The sequence below is a fragment of the Cyrtonyx montezumae genome, unplaced genomic scaffold, assembly GCF_038088225.1.
Source record: "Cyrtonyx montezumae isolate F1298 unplaced genomic scaffold, pur_monq_1.0 scaffold_13, whole genome shotgun sequence".
Classification (NCBI taxonomy): Eukaryota; Metazoa; Chordata; class Aves; order Galliformes; family Odontophoridae; genus Cyrtonyx; species Cyrtonyx montezumae.
Window position 1 is genome coordinate 18,625,976 of NW_027071859.1, and position 20,253 is coordinate 18,646,228.

Below are 20,253 nucleotides of genomic sequence, written 5' to 3' on the forward strand. Positions count from 1 at the left end.
GTTTGGGCACTACAATACAAGGAGACAAAACTATTAGAGAGTGTCCAAAGGAGGGCTATGAAGATGGGGATGGGTCTGGAGGGGAAGACGTATAAGGAGCGCTGAGGTCCCCGGGTGTGCTCAGCGCAGAGCAGAAGAGATGAGCGGAGGCCTCGTGGTGGCTGCAGCTCTGCTCCCTTTCACAGAGACAGGGCCCAAAGGAATGGCACGGAGCTGTGCCAGTGAGGGCCAGGATGAAGATTAGTAAAAGGTTCTGCACCAGAGGGTATTTGGACACTGGAACAGGCCAGGATGTATTGTGCTCAGGACTAGCTTTATCAAAAAAGATCCAGTTAGAAAACTTGAGATTACTCTAAAATGCAAATCAATATGCAATAAAAGGAGAAGATCAGATGATCTGGCTGAAAAAAAAAAATCACACCTAAACTGCATTAAAACTGATATAGTCACAGCAAAGAATTAGTGCTATAACTGAGTTGTGTGTGCACGTGGGGGTCCTTCTTGCCTCTTGTGAGAGGATATGACTCTTTTCAGACTCTTGAAAATTTACTACTTGAAAATGAGTCTTTGCACTGTTCTGTGAGTATTTTTCAGTATGATGATTATCTGTTCCTAAAGGGATCCTGTTTTCTCTTTGAGAAAACGCTCGTGTCCACTGCAGGATGAATCTTTCCCTGTGGAGAGGAATCCAGGTCAAGGACTCCAAGCACCCCATATGGCTGGCACCAAGTACAAGTGGGTCCATGACATGGCAGTGGGAGCAGCCGGCTGTCTCCGTGGGGAGCAGAGTGAACATCTGCTCTGTTCCAGGAAAGAGCTGAGAGACATGGAGCTGGGGAGTGAGCCAGAGACCCAGCTGGGCAGCCACACACTGCAGGAGAGCATGGAGGGGAAAGCAAACGCTCTCATCAGGCCCCAATTAGCACATGTGTGATGGGGGAGGCTGCTGGCCTGCAGGCAACAGCCAGCTGAGAGGTAGTGACAGGGTAAGAGGAGGGGTAATGGAAGTGGTAATGGAGATAAAACAGGGAAGGGAGTGGGAAAGATGGACAGGGTTATATTCTCTGACAGAGATAACATCATGAATAGCAGTAAAAGCACTTCAACCTTCCCTGGTGCAAAGCTGTCACCCAGTGACTGCCAATAGTCTAACAGTCCTTACCATTGTCTCCAGCCACAAAGAACACTCAGGGATGAACAGTATTGCTGGCAAAGAATGCTTAACCTAGCTGCTGTTGTGCTATTGAATGCAACCCCCACTTCCATGAGCACTGACATCATTTCTAATGTTGATCTACAAAGAACGTGCATTGCGTAAACTATGGTCTTGGATCACATTTCCAAATGTGTACACTGCAGAAATTGGTTACACAGTCAGCATCAAGCAGGGTAGTAAGATTTTGTATAGAGGGATAGTCTGGGTTTCAAGAGAAGGGGAAGGAAAATTCTCATTCATATTGAAGAAAATGCATTCTTTACTGCAGAATTCTGGAAAGTAAGGTGGGATTGGTGTGATTCACAGCCTTTGTGCTGCACCCTTCTCTAAGAGGCAATTTTCATTAATGTATTTATACACACTGACTAGAATTAACAAGTTCTGAACTAGACCACTTCAAATTATGTTTAAAGTTATTCTGTTCATTAAAAATGGCCTTCTGTTTGTCTTCCTTGACTGGAAAAGGAAAGATGTGTCTTTTTATTCTTTTCATACTCTGGGCAGCAGTATGGAATTAAAAGTTGATTGTACCAGCTGACATCCTTCTCAATCACCCATTTTCAATCCCAACAGTTCTTAAAAAGATATTACAGCAACTAGTTGAACAGTGAACTAAGTGTAATCTCAGCATTTTCAAAGAATAGCACAGAAGTGTTAACGGAGGAATGTGGACATTAAAGCTCAGAAAGACAATGCAACTCTTTGATTCCCGTTTACATATTCAGTGTTACAAATGCTTAGATAATATTTTCAAAACAAAAACTTCTCTCAAATAAGACAACAGTGTGCCAGTGTGTGCATGCTTTGTCTACAGTACTTTTAAGCTTATAAAAAGCTTAAACTGAGACTAAATTATGCTTTAATAATTCATTGAGTTTAAATTCTTTTAAAACAAAATAATCAGTTAAATAAGTTAAGATCTTTACAGTGTTATTTTCTTTCCAAATGCCTTTGTAAAGGTTTAATGGGCATTGATATTTCTGGCTAGCTATCAGAATGTAAGTTATCTTTACTTTTTGCCTGGCTGTATCTCTGTGCAAACAAATTTGCGTGATGCTGCATATCCTTATCTCCAACTGAAGACAGTGGGGATTGAAGCTGCTCATAACATAAATAATAGTTCCCAAAGGCCTCATTTTTGATTCAAAGATTACAAGAAGAACACACTGCAATTTTTCACCATCTATAACCTTTAATCTCTGCCATGCTCTTATATTTTAACTTGGATGAAACAGCAGTCTCAAGAAGGAAAAGAAGAGAATGCAGAATACTTTGGTCTTGCAGATGGCTTTAGTGTTCTCAACAAGTCTGTGCAAGTGTCAAATGATTCACAAATGGTTCAGCAAACGTTGGCTCTGCTGCAAGGAGATCAGAGGGCAGTTCCAAGCACCACAAGGAAGCACACCAAGTCAGACTGGGGCTAAATCGACAGTTTTTCCCTCCTCCCATACTCTGTGGCTGTGTAGTACCGGTGCGTCGCTGACACACTCCCCAGACAGTGGTCACTTTCCCCTACCTGAGAGATGGTCTTCTCCAGGAAAATATATGCAAACAGTTGTATTTTGCTGTTCCATCCTCAGAGGGAGTTAGCTCAGGAAAAGATACTGTGCTCATCTGAGCACTTAACCCTAGGTCAGGATCTACAGCAGGAGATGCAAGGGAACATTCACATTTTGCACGATCAGCTGTGTTGGCATTTATAAACCATCCCTCCCCTTGGGAAAGTGCTTCAGTTAGTGGGATGCTCACTGCTAGAAAATAGGAAGGATCAAATTTGCTCTGTAAGCTGGGATCACTGGGAGACTCCCACACAAGGTGCACAAAGTTCCATATTGCAGAGTCACAGAATCTCATTACTTTCGGCCAGGGAACTTATTTCAAGGGCTTTGGGGATCTTTTTCCCCCCTATAATCTGAGATGCAAATGATGAAAATGTTGGATCTGATGATGGGCTGCTCTATGATTCTATGAAAAATGTGTCATTTTATTACTTAGTAGTCGTCTTAAACCAAAGGATTTTAGCTAACCCTGTTTTCTGTTACATACTATATTAGTAGAGCTGTACATTAACTTTTATTTTCTTCACTTTCCAAAGAAGATGGACACAGACCCTAAACTAGTGATCATAATAATTAAACTATTATCTTGATACCTGAAAGTAAAAATACAATGAAATCATTAAAATATTTTTAACATGTTTTTTCGGGGAGGGTCTAGTTTTTTGAGGCAGTTAGAAAATGTGATTACAGAAGCTATTTTTGCAGAAGAAATTTAAAGTCATTTTATAATTACTATCTGCAGTTAGTCTTTAACTTCTAATAATAAGAAATGAGTCCTCTTCAGCCTACATTATAAGCCTGCTTAAGAAGTTCAATCAGTACTAAAATAATTGAAAATTTCTATTGAAATCCAAAGAGGGACCATTTTTTTTCTCTCCAGTGAAGGCTGACTTTCATTGCAGGTAAATAATTACTTTAGATCATGAAAACAGCGTATCACATTTCTTTGCAAATCGGATGATTTTAATACTGTTATCATTATTTCATTTTATGCCCAAAGGCACTTTAGGCACTTTACAAACTGATTTAATATATGAAGCAGAAACTTAAAATTAAGTATAGTAAAATTTAGAAAAAAAGAGGTCTTAGGAAAAATGAAAATGAAATAGGTGTTCAAGAGTATCTCCAGTTACCAGTTGGTTTTTGTTTGTTTAGTTGGTTTGTTTTGTCTTATTCTTTGCCTTTTCTGCAAGATCTGGATGGTCTTTATAGAATCCTCCCTTGCAAAATTATTTTTATTTCTAGGCCATAACCTGCTCTGACCCTGCTTTGAGCAAGAGGTTGGACTACAGACTTTCTGGGGTAGCTTCCAACCTGAATTTTCCTGCAATCACGTGTCTATGCAAATTCTACTCTTTGCTCTTCTTTGAGCCTCAGCATGCCTGTAGGCTCTGCGTACACCAACAAATCCCTCAGTCTATGGGGTTATCTGCAGCTCCCAAGGCAGAGAGGTACACTGTCCAGTGCAAGGCAGATCTCCTGCACCCACACTGATGCCCACCCCACGTGTTCAGCTTCAGCTTCTTGTGCTGCCCCTGAGATGTAACTACCATTGGTGTGGGCAAAAGAGGTGTCATTTCATCCAAAATATCTGAAAAGTGAGGGCTGACCTTTAGTCCACCAGGGTGAACTACCCATACGAGAGAGCACACTGCCAAAGGAGTGACATGTAGGTTGCAGGTGATGGAGGGCAGAAGGAGCCAGACCTGGTAAAACAAAAGCACCGCATGTGCACCTTCCAGAGGAGCTGTGGGAGAAAAATCTCTCCAGCAGCATCCAGTAGAAATGCCAGTCCTGGAGAAGAGCAACTGGGGACCTCTAAGGTGAAGCCAGTGTGGGATGAGACTTGAGCCAGCAGGTCACAACACATGCCTTGTTCTACCTCACCACTTCCAGCCTTTAAAGCCAGCTCATCATGCTATTAGGCACATGCATGCCTACAGTTCTTCCTCCTACACAGCAGCCTTCACAGAAATCACTCTAGGGATCTGAGGTTTGATGCAAATTGCAGAGTCCATCAGTAAAATTTCATTGACTCTCAGACAAAGAAATCCAACAGACTTTCCGCCTGTTCCCTCTCTAAGATGCAGCTCAGACTCTAGTAAGACCCCAGAAGCCTTGGGCATCTATTTTAGAAAACCAGAAAGGATTTTCCTTTTAATACTTCTTTTAAAAAGAATTTCTGAGAATGCCGTAAACATCTAGGTTGTTTCATAGAGATACTCTAAGGTTCCTATTCCAACAGCACTTGCGAAGATAGAAAAAAACACGAGTAAAAGTCTGACTGATAAATTCCTGATTGGATACTGAATGGTCATATGGGATTAATGACCTAAATTTATAATGCTTAATTCCTATTAAATCTTCTTTCTTGGGAAAGAGATAAGATCCATGTATCAATGCCCACAGTTCAGCAGTTCCCAGCCTTGAAGGAAATGCACTTTGCATGAACTTTGGTCACTGCCATTCATACTTACAAGGCAGCATGAGAGCATCACAGGAGGAAGTAGCAGCAAGGTGTTTGTTTAACTTTTCCAGAGAATTGCTTTCCTTTCGTTCCTGTCACAAATCAAAACAAAGTGGACATACCTCAGCTCAAGCCAGGGTTGAACATCTTGATACTACATGAGTTAATGTTTGCAGGGCAAGGGTGGATCTGTTTGCTAAAGAAATTTGGACCAGTTCTTCCCAGAAATGCTCTACAGAGTGCATAACTGTGTGAGCCTGTCCAGAGCAGCTGCTTTGACACCAGCAGGATAAGATCTGACTGAATATGTAATTTTGTTTAATGTAGCTGTTGCAACATAAACCTAACGAGGCTTGAATACTGGGGCTTATGTTTATTTGTTTTGTATAGCTTTGGAATTAATATAATTATACAGAACAGCTAAGCCATTTTAGTCTCATTATCCAAGATGTTATTTAATCTTTAGAGTCAATCAGATTAGAAGAAATCAGTTACCACTTTCAAGATAAATCCTGTAAATCAAGATTCTGTAGTCAGGTCATCCTAAGAGTAATGGGAACACTCTAGGGTTACTATGCAGAGCTCGGGAGATGCTGGAGTGTATTTAGGACTCTGAAGTGCAAAGGGAAGGGCATTCATGAGCTTTGTTGCACATAGCATGATTTCACAATGTAAAAAACTGTGTCACTCAATTACAACACCGACATTCTCAGGTTTTGTCAAAACACAGCTCCCCGAAAAACAAAATTGAAATTTACCAAATATTCTCTGTCAAAACAAGAATTAGTATTTGTACACAACTGCTGCACATTATAGTGAATTTGTACAGAAGGTCAAGCACTAATTAATTAAAATTATACTGAGGACTCAGAGTTACATCTGTGGGCTCAGATTTACCCTCTGGCCACAAGACTAAAACAGACATGATTTGCCCTCATCTACGCTGTTTAACTCTCTTGTTAGCCAAACAAGATAGCTGGGAATGGTAAACATCCTGAGTTAACTTTCAAAGTTAGGCAAAGGAAACAAAGCCTATATATCCCCTCTGTACATACATAGAGATCAGACTGCAGGCTCCCTTTTAAGCTTGGAAGATGTTTGCCTCTTATGTCTGAACAAAACAAAAATCCTCAGAAAGTGAAAGGACAAAGCACCACACCTTCAGAAACACAGTGACTGATGACCATTCCATGTAAAAGTTTGTCCTTGCCAGGGAAACTCTCTTGTGAAGTTATTTCATTTTTCCCATCTAAACTCCAGAAGGAGCTCTTAAGTCGGAGAACTTCAGGAGCACAGCAAAGTTGCAGAAATACATACAAACACATTTATCAGGTCTCCTGGATTTACATGCTTCTCATGCCTACCTCAGTAAAAAGCAATTATCCTCTGGAGCCCACAGGTAGCCTGTTCTTTAGCAGTCTCCTTTTAACTATCACAAGTCCATCAAGAACTGAGCTGCATACCTATATGTTAAGAAAGACTTTAAGCTCTTGAGTAACAAAAAATCACCAGACATATTAGCAATAGCTGGTAACTCTGCTAGAGAGACCATTTAGATCTCTTCCAGATCTAAATTATTACATAGAACGTACATACAAATGTTTCTCTTCAGGCAGGCCTTCATAGATAAAATAAGAAAAAAAGCCAAAAATGTGCAATCACTGCCAAGGAAGACAGAGATTGCTAGCTGTATCTACAGAATTGCATAGACAGAAGAAATCTTTAGGAAGGCAGCAGTCACAATCTCATCCAAATTATAATTGAAATTGTAGTAAGAAGATGATGTCCTTAACATATTACGTGTTCAAATGTTGCACGTTCTGGCACTGTGCTCTACAAGACATTTGTGTTGTTTCGATGTTTGACTGATAGGTGCATTTCTTCAAGCATTAGGAGTTACATCCATATGGGATGGTTAGATACTTCTATGCAGTTATGTACAAATGGAGCTCAGTTCAGGTGGGATTTGTTCTGTATGTTGCCATTCTCCTTGCAATCAGACTGATCTTGAGAAGCTGCCAAGCCCAAAGCACTGCTGGAGCTTATTAGATAATGAAACTATACAGTGTGTCTGCTGAATTCTCAGGGATCAGCATGGTCACTGATGGGTCTCTTCCAATAGAGTGAGGAGAGGGCCCTATACTCAGCTGTGGTATGGAATGATGCAGTGCCAGGACTCCCATGACCACTCTCTTAAATGTTGGCCTTGATAGAAATATTTTTGGATTAGTGAGCCACCACTTGCTATAAAACATATAATATATTCTATAAAAAATGAATGAGAAAAATAGGGCAAGTAATGACCTGCAGTCAGTGTCTGAATGAATGACCATGCCAGAGGTGCAGAAATCAATGACCTGTCATGTGCTTCCTAATCTGATAGATGCACTCTGAGACCATTTATGCGTGAGAATAAGCAGAGGGATCCATGAGATGCAAACATGCTCTGTGTCTTTCAAGTTCTTGGCCACAGCAAGAGATATGTGATGGCAATTGTGCCCATTGATAGACACATGATGTCTTGGCATGGTTACAGCAAAAATTTTGCAATGACTATTTTAAACATCCACAAGGCAAAGAAATAGCAGAGGGAGTTCTGAGTATTCAGTGCCGTGTAAACACTGGAAGTTCCCCAAAACAACAGGGATCTGATCTGTACAGTGCTGAAATCTGTATGGGTTTTAGCCTTAGGATACATAAAAGGGATTTTCCATGACTATGAGACCAGTCTAACAGTGCTTCCCTATGGGAAAACTGTATGGATAAATATGCTGATGAGTGACAGATATTGCATCAATGCTGCCTATAAATGTTAAGTACCTAAAGAAGTGCCCAACCCCATCCCTGTGCTGGGTGAAGTGACTGTGATGAAAGGAGCTTTGTTGGTTTGTGAAGTGTTTGTGACTGCCGAGGGGTGCAGTTTCAGAACTGCAAGCTATGGCCATGGTTACAAAAGAGTGTGGGAACATTTATCCAACTTGCATGTGACAGAAACAACAGTAGAGACTTCCACTGAGTGCATTTTAATTTAATGCAAGCACTTCATTAAGGATTTCAGCATTGTGCTGAATTTTACTGTGGACATTCTGGCTCTACCTCATCCTTTCATAAGGCATTCAGTGATTTTGATTCCTCAAAACAACCTGTTGAACTGGTCTAAAATTTAAAATCAAAACATTCAGACTCAACATTTTAACACACACATAAATATATTAGGTACCAAAATCTAGGTTGGGCTTTTTGTTTCCGCAAGTCTTAGGCATGCCAGAGGTGTCTGAAAAAAGGAGCTTGGGTACATTACAGAGCTAAAGGCCTTGAGAGGGATAGGAGAGTGTCATGGCTTGGATCCTCCCTACTAGGAGTGCCTGGTGTAATAAATGTTGTAATGAGTGTTGTCCCTCCTTCTGTCTCTTGCTCTCATTCTGCTACTCCATCACTTTTCTTCTTGTTCTAATAAGCCTCTCCATACACTGAAATGAATCAATACAGTATAAATTGAATCAGTGAAGATCCATGACACTTCTTCAACCTGGAAAGTGATACATATGGAGTTTCCATAATAATTTTATATAAATGCAGAAGCCACTAGTAACAGTAGTGAACAAGCTGGATTGATTTTATGATGATGCTGTATTCTGACTGGGATGTTGAATTGTTTAATGATCCAAACAACCTGGAATTATGAGATTTGGAAAAGATACTAAGTGAGCTGGCAGTGGTGGGAGAGGCTAAAACACAGCATTTAGGATTGATGCAGTGCTGCATCTACAAAAATCCTTGCTGCACAGATACCAATCCCTGGTTCTCCAGCTTTTAACTGAAGATGCAAGCGTATCACCTCCGTTGTATGCTACAGGATGAATCATCACCCTCATTGATTTCATGTTGAAAAAGTTGACATCTCCCCATTGGAGACAGATGACTTTTATACTGTTAGTTTCTGCCTCATGGCTGCTTTACTTTGCCCACACACAGCAGACAGGACACCCAGTGGCGGGGGACACTGCTGCTGCCACTACTTCCATTTTGGTGTCTGTATGCCTCCACTAGACCAGGGTCAAAGCTGATTGGTGTGGGGCTCTTATAATGCATGGTGTCTCACTCAGCACTACAAAAAGAAGAAACACAACAGCTCTTTCTTTGATGAGTGTTTGGTAAAAGCCAATTCCAAGATACTTAAATATAAATATTCCAAATAATGAAAATTTTAAATATCATAAATACATTGCCTAAACATATTTAAAATAACACATAGTTATCTAACTGCTATATTAATGTACCTTACCACAGGGCAGACAAGCCTGAACAGTTTTGCTGCTCATAATACTTTCTGGCCCTGGGAAGATTATTCTCCCACTTTAAATGTCATTATCATCACAGCACATGGAAAGAAGTTTCTCACACAGGAGGAAAGTCAGGTGCAAAAAGCGTTAAGAAATTGTAGTAATGTGCAGTTTGTGGAGAATCAGAACTCATATTTTCAATCATTTTCAGTTAGAAGGAGGGGAAATTCCTCAAAGATGAAAAAAGTATTCAATGCAAAATGTCCTGGTTCGTCTTCCAGGCATGTGTTCAGAATCTGAGAAATGTTAAGTGACTGAGAAAATCCTTATATATATCAGCTCCAAACACAAAGCTATTGTATAGTGACAAAAGTACATAATATCTGTTCTTGCTAGTGGCTTTTGCATATAGAAAGGAGCGAATAAAGCTGTGTTTTAATAAAGACATGAATTGGTATTACTTAATAGAGCCACTTGTTACTGATACTCATATGGATTCATTCTTTTCATTACTTCAAATGAATGCAAACAAATCACATCTGAGATTTCTTGTGATTTCTCAGAGCTTGGAGATTAAAGGTACAAGAAACCGAGGGAAAAAACGTTAAGATGTGTGGAGAAATAGGCATAGATGCTGTCTCATTACACAGTGTCACAGAACCACACACTGTTGAAGGAAAAAACTGAGACAAAATTTGTCAGCATGAAGACAGGAACAAAACCTTAATCTCTTTGATCTCATTAATAAATTCATCACATCTATTGGCTTATTGCTAAGATTCATTATCAAAAGAATTTATCATTCCCCTCAAGCCCAGCCTTTCATGAAGCATTTAAACATGTAACAATATTAACTACACTTCCACATATCTGTGCACGAACTGCTTTAATAGTGAAGGACTCGTTGGGTATCAGATGCACTTATACCTTTATTACTACCTCTTTTTTGAGAACATCTCCTGAGGGGTGTGAGCACAGAGCTACTGCTTTCCTACCCTAAGCTTAAGTAATGCCACCATCGGCTCACATATGATGCAGGGTGGGATCCATACCCAGCACTTGACCTATGTTTCCTTGGCACAAACGATGCCTGGTATAATTATTTGTGTGTTCCATCTTTCTCTTTGTAAACATGTTTGCCAAAATTTAGTGATGGTAAATACTGCATGAGTCAATCATCACAAAAGCATTCTGTTATTATAATCCCACTGAAATTGTAGATGTGTTGGAAAACAATCGAAAAAGCTGAGAGTGAAAAATCTCACAGATGCAAGCTGGCTTTTGTTCTCTCTATTCAAAATAAAGCTCTCTGCTCTGCTCTTAGTGACCACGAAGCAGATGTATCTCCTATAAGATGACGTGAGTAAACGTTGGGTGCAGCGTTGGGTACCCTGACCGGCACAGGTGACGGCTGTGACTCACATGTTTCACACTGGGCATCTGAAGCACGGAAAGCAGCTGTGTGCAGGCCACACGGAACTGCATCCCTGCCCCTTTGGAAGCGTGCCCTGTGATTCTCAAGGGCAAAGACTGACCCAAAGCAGTTCAATTTGAAGCCATTCCGTGACATTTTGCACGCGCACTCGCACTGCACAGCTGAGGGCGGCGAGCAGACGCCCCGCCGGCGCTGTGGATGCCTCAGGAAGGGCACGAGGGTCTAGCATCCCCTCGTTAACCGTGCTGGTGGGAGCCGTGACGGGCGCGGGGCGGGGCGGGCCGGGCTGCGGGGCAGGGCGCAGCGCGAGTGGGTGCGCGGCGGCGTGGGGCGGCGCGGGGCGGGCGCGCAAGGAACGGGCACGGGCACGGCAGGCAGCGCGGCTCCCCGCCGTGTTCGGAGGAGCGCACGCCGCTTTGGGGCTGTTTATTCGCTTTTTTCTTGTTTGTTTGTTTTTAAATCGCCCAGGACTGGAAGCGGGAGCCGCGGAGCTGAAGCTGCTATGCCCACTGAAATCAGCCGGGCCGTGAAAATGCACGCCATCTCCGACCTGCACTCGTCGCTCAGCGTGCGGCTGCTCAACAAGGGGCCGGAGTACCTCCGGAGGCAGCTGGGGGCCGGCAACCCCGGCCGGAGGAGCGCGGCGGAGAGGCTGGCAGCCGATAAGGCCAAGTATGTGAAAAGCCAGCAGGTAATCAGCACCAAGCAGGAGCCCGTCATCGTGCTCAGCTCGGCCTCGGAGTGCAGCAGCGAGACCTGCTCGGTGGAGAGCACCAAAACCAGCAGGGACTTGGGCAGAGGGAAGGGCACGAAGCCGCTGGAGCGGGGCAAGGCGGGGTGCGCCTGGCGGGGCCCTCTGCAGCACGGCCCCCCCATCGCCCGGCGCAGCACCCCCAGGAGGCAGTGCCGGCCAGACTCCCTGGTGATCTACCGCCAGAAGTGCGAGCTGGGGAGAGGGCAGAGCCAGGACGGCTCGCGAGGCAGCTTGGTGAGGAGGTTCTTCCAGGGGCCTGGCAAGGAGAAGCAGTTAGCTTCCCCTGGGGTGCCCGGAGTCATTATGGAGGACAGCGCGGCCGCCGAGAGCAAAGAGCCTCTCCCGGCTGAAGTCGCCGTCTGTGAGCCCAGCAGCTGTGCAGCTGAGCAAGGCAGCGTGGTGAGTGCCGAAGAACCGGGCGCTGCAGAGCGTGAGAAGCCCTGCACGTTGCCTGCACCTCCTGAGGAGGTCAAGGAGGTGAAGAGGAGAGGTCTCCATCGCTCCCAGTCAGACATCAGCTCTCGTTACTCCAAGTCTTTCTCCGAGTTTGACACGTTCTTCAAGTACTGTGGCCTGGAACAAGAGGTCATCGAGGATTTGGGGAGAGAGAACTTCTCGGTGGTGTTCGACAACGTCTCCTTCAAGATCCGCAGCATCAGCGTGGCCACGTCCGAGAGCGACTTCACACGGCACAGCGGGGACGAGGGGCTGCTGGAGGACGAGCTCACCGAGCAGGTCCCCAGCAGCACCTCGGTGATCGAGCGCAACGCCCGCATCATCAAGTGGCTGTACACCTGTAAGAAAGCCAAGGAGAGCAGCAAAGCGATCCAGGAACTGGCATGAAGGCTTTCTGCAGCGTGTGCTGCAGCCTGGCGAATGCAAGGTGTGTGTAGAGCCTCGCCCTGCTCATGTCTGTATTTCTCTTTCCTCTTTAGCAAGCAGTAGACTTTGCGTAGTGTCTTTAAATCTTTTTATGAAAAGTGACAGGAACCTGTATTTTATATGATAGTTGTCATAGTACTACGTTTTTCAAAGCAGAAATCTGGGTCACTGCAAAGAAAAAAAGTGCAAACAAGTGGGTACAGCTTGCCAGAGTGGGATCAGACCCCATAGAAGAAATCAAAGCGTCGGTGTCTATGAGGGATGTCTGCTCACTGCCCACTTTGTAAATAGCCTGGTTCCTGCAATTTCTGCTATATTAAGTGCTATGAAAAATCTTAGTAAAGTATTCAACCCGTAATTGCAGTAGCTTAGATGACAGACTGAACTGAAACTATTAAGAATTAGGAGTACATTGTATTTATACAAGACTCCTGCAGCTTTTCCCTCCTTGCTTTCTCTTGTTCTCTCCCTGTTCCCTTCCGTTACTTACACATAGGCACCCCTGAATATCAAGCATCGAAGCTGAGCCACTAGCACTGCTATCAGCCTTATTTCCCCCACAGCTTGCTGTTGTTGGGACCATGAAAGTTTGCTCCAGGTGATCCCCTAGCATGTGCTGTCCGTCCTGTTTTCCTGAAGTGGGTTTTGCCATGCAGCGTGGTCCCAATGGCTAGAAATTAGTTGTGTGGTTTGCCTTGTATAGAGGGATACCTCACTGTGTTATACCAAGATAAATGATACAAGTGTGTGGCACCTAGTTAGAAAATCAATCCCTTCATATGGAGAAGTAGAACAAAATTAGTGCTGGTGAAATATGATATCCTGGACTTAATAAAAGCTGTGCTTATTTTGTATCTGATCTCAAAAGAACTATTCCTGAGGCCTTTGGTACTGATGGTTTCATAGATAGAGTATATTTCTGAAGACCTTAGAGTGTAAGTACCACAGCTTACAGTGTGGTCTTTAAAAATTGCATGAACGGTTCTTGATATGAAGGATTACATAGATATGTTCTGACAGTTTGTAATTGGTGCGTGAGAAGAACATCATTTGGTGTAGGTACAGCGGTTGATAGTGGGTCCTGTGAACATGGAGTGATGGAATGCTTGAGCCTCCTTCTTATGTGGGGGTAGAGCTGTCACTCCCAATACCTTTTGTCCATGTAATGCAAAAATCAATTCACTTGCTCAAAATTGTTATAATTATGTGAAAGTTGGATAATTTTACAAATGATTTTCCTCAAAAAAAATTATTTAAGTCCTACAGGTAGAGGGAGGAGGAAGGGAGAAATGTTTTCACACAAACATTTCAAGCCATTATAGACAAGAATGTTATTATGTGACAGATCCTTTCCCAAATTAAGTCAGAGAGAAGGAAGGACTCTGCTCACCATTTCTCCATATCCCTCTATGATAAAAGGGAAGGGAGATGCACACAAAAAAATGGTGCACGTGGCCAGTTGTGACCCTTGCTGAGGATGGAAGGTAGAGCTTTCCCCCTTCCACTGCAAACAGGAGCCTTGTGATGAGAACAACCACAGTTCCATGAAGTAAAGCAAAATAGAAGCCTGTCTGTTGCCATGTGGGTTTTCTAGGGGTAGGCTGCAGGGCCAGGGCAGCAGCAGTCACGGCATGACACCAGAGCCCGCTGCAGAAGGTGTAGTTGAGCCTTCTGCCATCCATGTGCTTGGTGCTGAGCGTGTCCAGTGCCCTTGAGATGGCGATGCTGGGGACTGCTCCAAAGAACATGCAGGCTGTGCAGGCCAAAGGCCTCAGTGAAGGGTGCTTCACTGGGGCAAAGGCAGATCAAGAAGGGGAAAGCTCTTCTGCAGTGGCTCACACAGGCTCAGTCAGTGTGTTTTTGAGCATCAAAGACAAAATGGACATTTGGAAAGGGTGCTACCCATAGCCCATAGCCTAGCAGTATGTTGAAAAGATCTCCATGAGATTCATGTGGCATACATGGTCATTCTGCAGTAACTTTGCCATCTAAAAACCACACGTTTTAGGATGGATTTTCCTTTTGCTGTTCTGTACCCCTAGAAATAGTACAGTCTCCCATTTAAATTGAGATCAGAGTAGGGCCCAAGGGAATGCTTTACACTGGCAGTAATTTTCTTTGTCATCAGATTTTGTCAGTCTGGCTTATCCGTGGTGTTCGTATTGGCTTCAGACTTACTAGTGCTCACTGTCAGCTGATACACCTCAGTAGTGCGGCTATAATCATTTCCAGGGTAATTTCTAAAATCAGAGAAACTACTTCTGCTTAGGCCACACAGCAGAAGTTCAGAGAAGTCAGCTGAAAATGCCAGGGCACAGCACCCAGAATAAAGGACAAGAGTCATCAGGTTACCATAAGTTAAATATTACAGTCACCGGGCAGAATTTAAGCACAGAGTGGTTGTCATCAGATGCTCTCATGTTCAGTTCTGTAGTTATGGTATTTATATTAACGTATAATGAAATGTTCATCTTTTCCTTCAACTCTACATTTTTTCTGTCGAAACAGCGAGTTAGATAACCTGAATCTTTTCATTATATTCACATATTTGACTTTGCAGCTCTGAGACACATTCCTGAAGGCGCCTTGTTTTACAAAGAGGCTTGAAAATTGTTTCACCTTCTTTGGAAAAAGAAGCTAAAGCCTGTTTTTATTATGTGTAAAATACCTTCTGAGAACCACATAGCTTTTGTGAGCTGGTGATCATCTCATTCATATTTTACATTCTCCATTTAATTTTTCATGAGCTCTCTGGGGCCTAGTGGGACACTGTAAATAAAACAGCTACTTGAAGGATCAGATTACCTGACACATCTCATCAGAGTGATGAGTGTGGAATCTAAGTGTGGGCTTCAAAACACAGAAGTCCTCTGTGAGATGGGCATTGCTATTTCACGGATAGTGAAATAGAATGTTAGACGGTAGGATGTTGCCTGATGCACCTCTGCAGTTCAGTGCTGCTGGCTCCTCTTGCTGTCAGCCCTGCCCAACTCCAAGAAAGGGGTTCACTGTGCATTCTCCTTCCTGGCTTGAGTCAGGATTATTCGGCCTTGAATTTTAGCAGTATTCTTACAAGAATCTTTGTTGTTTGAGTGGAGACCTCATGGGAAGGGAACTTGTCAATAGCTATAAACAGCTGAATAAAAGCCTTAGAATATCACCTAATGCTTGTTTGACATGATAAATGATAAATTACACTTATTTTTCCTCTTTTGTCAGAATTCTTGACTTGGAAGTTGAACAAGACAAGACACAGAAAGAAACTCTTCCCTCATCTGGCTCGTGTCTACTTTGACCAAGTTCGGTACTCTTGCCTCTTTCCCTTGCCCTCATCCTCTGGCAGCCTCACTCTTGTTGCAAGCACAGGGATGTCCGAGAGAGTGATGACAACTGGAGATCATGAACTGTGCTGCAGCGAGGCAGCAGGAAATGCAAAGTCCCAGGAAAGCAAAGCATGCCATTAACGGGGATATCCGGCATCAGGTCACTGCCCCGGGATGTCACTCCAGGCTGTGGCAGAAGGTCCGTGTCACGCGCCCGTCTCTTTCCAGTAATATTTGTCAGTAGGGATGGGAGAAAAAAGTAGGAATGAAGTGGCAGTGACCCCTGGACCAGGCGTCACCCTGCAGGCAAGCTGGCTCTGCCCAGCTTTTCAAAGGCCCAGTCCTGTGAGGGCTGTTTGACTGGGGCTCATGCTGGCATCATTAAATGTTTGCCTGGCTGATGAGGACTAGCTGTGGCAGCTTTATCTGGGAGATATGGCAAACACATTGTAAGCTAAATCTCTGTCAAGCCTTTCCTTGTCTAATGGTATTCAAGCCACATTGTACTACCTTGTGTCTTTATAGTTTTCTCTGTCTTATTGTGTGCTCAACCAGTGGAGAGAAATAGCTTTTAAAACACTGCCCAAAATCGTTTCAGCAGCACAGTTCCAAGAAGCAGGTAGTAGAAAAATAGGGCTACCTTGCTGCAGAATGGTCCAGTTCACATTTATGCAGGCTGTTGTGCTTGCAACATTTCAGGCTACCTGAGAGAGTTTCATTACGATGTTTGGAAGTTCATGGCTCAACACCCTGCATTTTATGGACCATGAGTGAGCAGTTGGCTTGTAGAATTGTATTAGGAAACGGTGTACCAGGCTATGCAAGACCAAACTTCCCTAGTGTGGGTCTGGGGCGGCGTTGTGCATGGGATGGATACGCTGGCTGTCATGGTTTTACCAGCCCATAAACTGTTGACACTGGCATTCCTGCAGCACGGGCCAGAGGACCTGTTAGGGACTGTGCCAGGTAGATGTCCTGGTGGATAAGATCCAGCGTAGACAGCACCTCACTCAATATTATCATTTAGAATGCTTCATTTGAACTGGCCAAACAAACATGTTTCAAAAGTACTTTGGATAACTAGTGTAGTGAGTGGGGCCTCTACAGTAACTTATGGGCCTAGCTGGCCATGCCCCAGGTACCCCAGTCTGTCATTACTTACTGGAGAGTATCTAAGACCAAAGGATTTCTTTGGATGTTAAAAACACATAAAAAAAGATGTGAAGTAAAAACCAATCAAAGCTGTTGCCCTTTTGGTCATCCCAAGGCCCACCAGCGACAGCCACGCATCTAGGATTCCAGCTGGGCCTCCAGCAGAGATTAGGCATGAGCTCCGTGTTGCTATGGGCCTGGCTTCCTGCTCCCAGTGCTGGCCTTCAGCTGGACCTCAAACATGGGCTGTGGGAGGTCCAGAAGAAGGAGCTTTCATTCTCCTCATTCCTGCTTGGTCGCATAGATCTCTTTGGGCCTCTTCTGGCTCAAAACAGCTGCCAGAGCAGCCAGGTGGAAGCAGAGCTCAAATGAGCACTTGGGCTGCATTTTTGAAGTGTTTTTTGCTCTTGATAAATAAACCTGTCTGAGTGGAAAGGGCAAAGGAGCATAGTGGCACTCCTAGAAAACATCTATCGTGGGAGGCCCAGTTTCTCATTTGAACTTACACAAATGTGGCACACTGGCAGTGTCGCCTTGAAGTGCTCATCAAGTGCTGCAGTTGGCAACAGTTAAATTCACAGCAAGATGGCCGGGTTCCATTTCCATGTGTCTAAAATGTGCTTGTCAATCACTGGAAGGGTAGTTTGCAATTACAGCAACTCTTTGAGAATGCAGGGTGCTTGCCTTCATTCTCTAGTGTCATATACTAAGGTCTACATGTCTGAAAATGTCTAGATAACACTTCCTGATAAAATAATTGTTGAACCTGTTTCGAAGTTAAGAGAAAACCAAATAGTTTGCATGAGTGAACCCCTGCCAGCTTAGAGGGAAGCTTGTACGTGGAGATATCTTCCTTAAATAATGAAAATTCCATGTGCAATTGTTAACATTATTTCTATAGGATGATTCTTAGAAAACTATAACTCAAGATGCTGCTAATATGATTTATGCAATTAAGGTGCAGTTTTTAAAGGTACAAAGACTCCATTTATTATACCTACTGTATCTGTTTTCATGCTCACTGTGTGAGGTACTGTAACATACAACTATTTAAGTGCTTTTGTCAGAGGCTGATGACTACTTTTCTTTGCAAATATGAATTGACTGCAGACAGTTCAGAGTCCAGGAAAAGTCTTATGTGTTACAAATCAGTGCCCCAACATGATATGAGAGAATTGTTTTGTATCCAGGGAAGACTTTTTGTTTCATTTTCAAACTTCCATTTGTTTTGGCTTCTTAAGTTTAGCAGCACTGAGCTCTCAAGTTAAGATGATAATGCTAGGGAAAAAAAGAAGGAAGATGCATTGGTAGTGTGTTTTCAGTGGTGGGATGGAATGTGTTTAATTGACTTGAAAGTAATGAACCATCAGCCTTTATTAAAATCAGTGAAGATTTTATGACAGAGATCAGTGAAACCAGAACTGGCATATTTTTTATTTCACTTTATTATCTTTTTGAACAGTTTAACGTGATTGTGGTGACATTCTGCACTGATGTATGGCAAAATTTCCCTGGCTTTGTTCAAGCTTTGATAGGAGCCCTGAGTGCTCAAGGTATCATCAAGATGTGGACCTAAGATCTTCCCCTGATAAGCTTTACATTCATTTGTTTAAAAATATCTTCTGGGTAAGCTAATAACCTACTTCTCCAGAGTGCCAGGAAAAGCAGATGACAATCATTTTTTCTCTATACCTCTAGAGAATGGATAATTTGGTGCTTATTCTAAAGCTCAGTACTTCACTCAGCTCCTGTTACTGTTACATGCTATGGCTTTTCCTTTCTTCTGTTGGGTGCTTCAGTCATCTCTCTCAAAATAAGAAAAGTTTGCTAGTGTTAGTCACTGCCTGTCCTTTCCCAAAAGGAGTTCTCAAGGTGCTTTTACTACTTCATTGTAAAAGACATGACTTGGAAGGCTTGGTTTTTTTCAGCTTTAATACTAAACTGAGGTAGAGAAGGCTGTTGAGGAAAAGCAGACACTTCATCAACGGAATTGGATTGCTGTTCTTATGGGAAGCCTCAAACTGAGGCTGAGGGCAAAGTCAAGTCATAAATTGAATGATTTTATTGAACTATGTAAACTAAGATAGTCAAACGGAGTTTTACACCGAAGTGTTTCAAAGTGCTCCAACCGTGTGACAGGGGGCAACGTCTGCAGCTGTAACATAACATGTGAAAGGTACAAAGTCCCATTTTTATTGCCTAGAAGCTATTATTTGCAATAAAGACATAGAGACTGTAATCCTTACAATATATTGTAAATATTACTGTACATAGATCTGTAAGTTACAAATAAGGATTGTTCTATAATACACGTATTACTTTTCTAAGGGAGGTAAGTCCTCGTGTTTGGTGAAACCACACAAAGATACATCAATGGGTGTTAAGCAGAAACTTTCTCCTGGGTGAAGGTTTTCCTGCCATTGCCTCCTGTGAAGTTTTGTACATCATTTTATTAGATGTACTGTAGAATGGAGTACTGGCTATACAGCTTTCTAAGTTGTTGTATTTATATATCCATATAAAAAGACGTGTACTACTGAGTGCTGAGAGTTAATTTTTTTTCTTGCAAAAATACCCTTCTATTTTTCTGTTTCCATTACTGTCATTTAAAGCCCAATGAACCCCACTGCCCAATTACATTCCCTGAGTAAATCTGCAAGTCTGGCCTTACCCAGCCCCCTGGATGAGGATAAAAGGTTTTTAGTAAATTTGAAATAGGAGGCCACAATATTTTAATATTTTCATTCCAGATATGGCTGAAAGGTGCCCAGTTCATTTCTGAAGAATATATTTTTACCAGACTTTGATTTTATCATTGATTTTACACACTGTCGAAGGCTGCTGTGTCCTGCAGGCAGTATTACATAAATCACTAGCAAGAGGCAGTGTCCAAAGACCCAGTGAATCTGTAAATCTGCTTGGAATAACCCCATCTCCAGAATCTTATTGACAGGATGTCATCTGACTGGATTCCATAGAGAGAATTCACTGTGCACACATTTTGTGAAGGAAGCAGCAGAAATCATGATTGTGTACAGTGAGATTTTACGAGGGATCTGTACACCCCAGCTGCAGAATTGCCATTTTGGCATGGTCTAAGCTGCACATATCAAGCGTTACCCTGATGAGCGTTTGAATGCAACTGAAGGGCTAACTGATGCTCACTGTACTAATAAAGCTCT

The 20,253-nt window shown here is 42.9% G+C and overlaps 1 protein-coding gene across 1 annotated transcript; it reads left to right on the plus strand.

Moving 5' to 3' along the window:
- Window positions 1-11,418: 11,418 nt before the first annotated feature.
- Window positions 11,419-19,607, plus strand: FAM110C (family with sequence similarity 110 member C). Its single transcript, XM_065730783.1, has 2 exons — window positions 11,419-12,597; window positions 15,816-19,607. The coding sequence occupies exon 1, from the start codon at window positions 11,463-11,465 to the stop codon at window positions 12,555-12,557; it is 1,095 nt and encodes a 364-aa protein (XP_065586855.1). The 5' UTR covers window positions 11,419-11,462; the 3' UTR covers window positions 12,558-12,597; window positions 15,816-19,607.
- Window positions 19,608-20,253: the final 646 nt, after the last annotated feature.

Coding starts and splice junctions, on each gene's coding strand:
- FAM110C (XM_065730783.1), top strand. CDS start 11,463: ATGCCCACTGAAATCAGCCGGGCCGTGAAAATGCACGCCATCTCCGAC.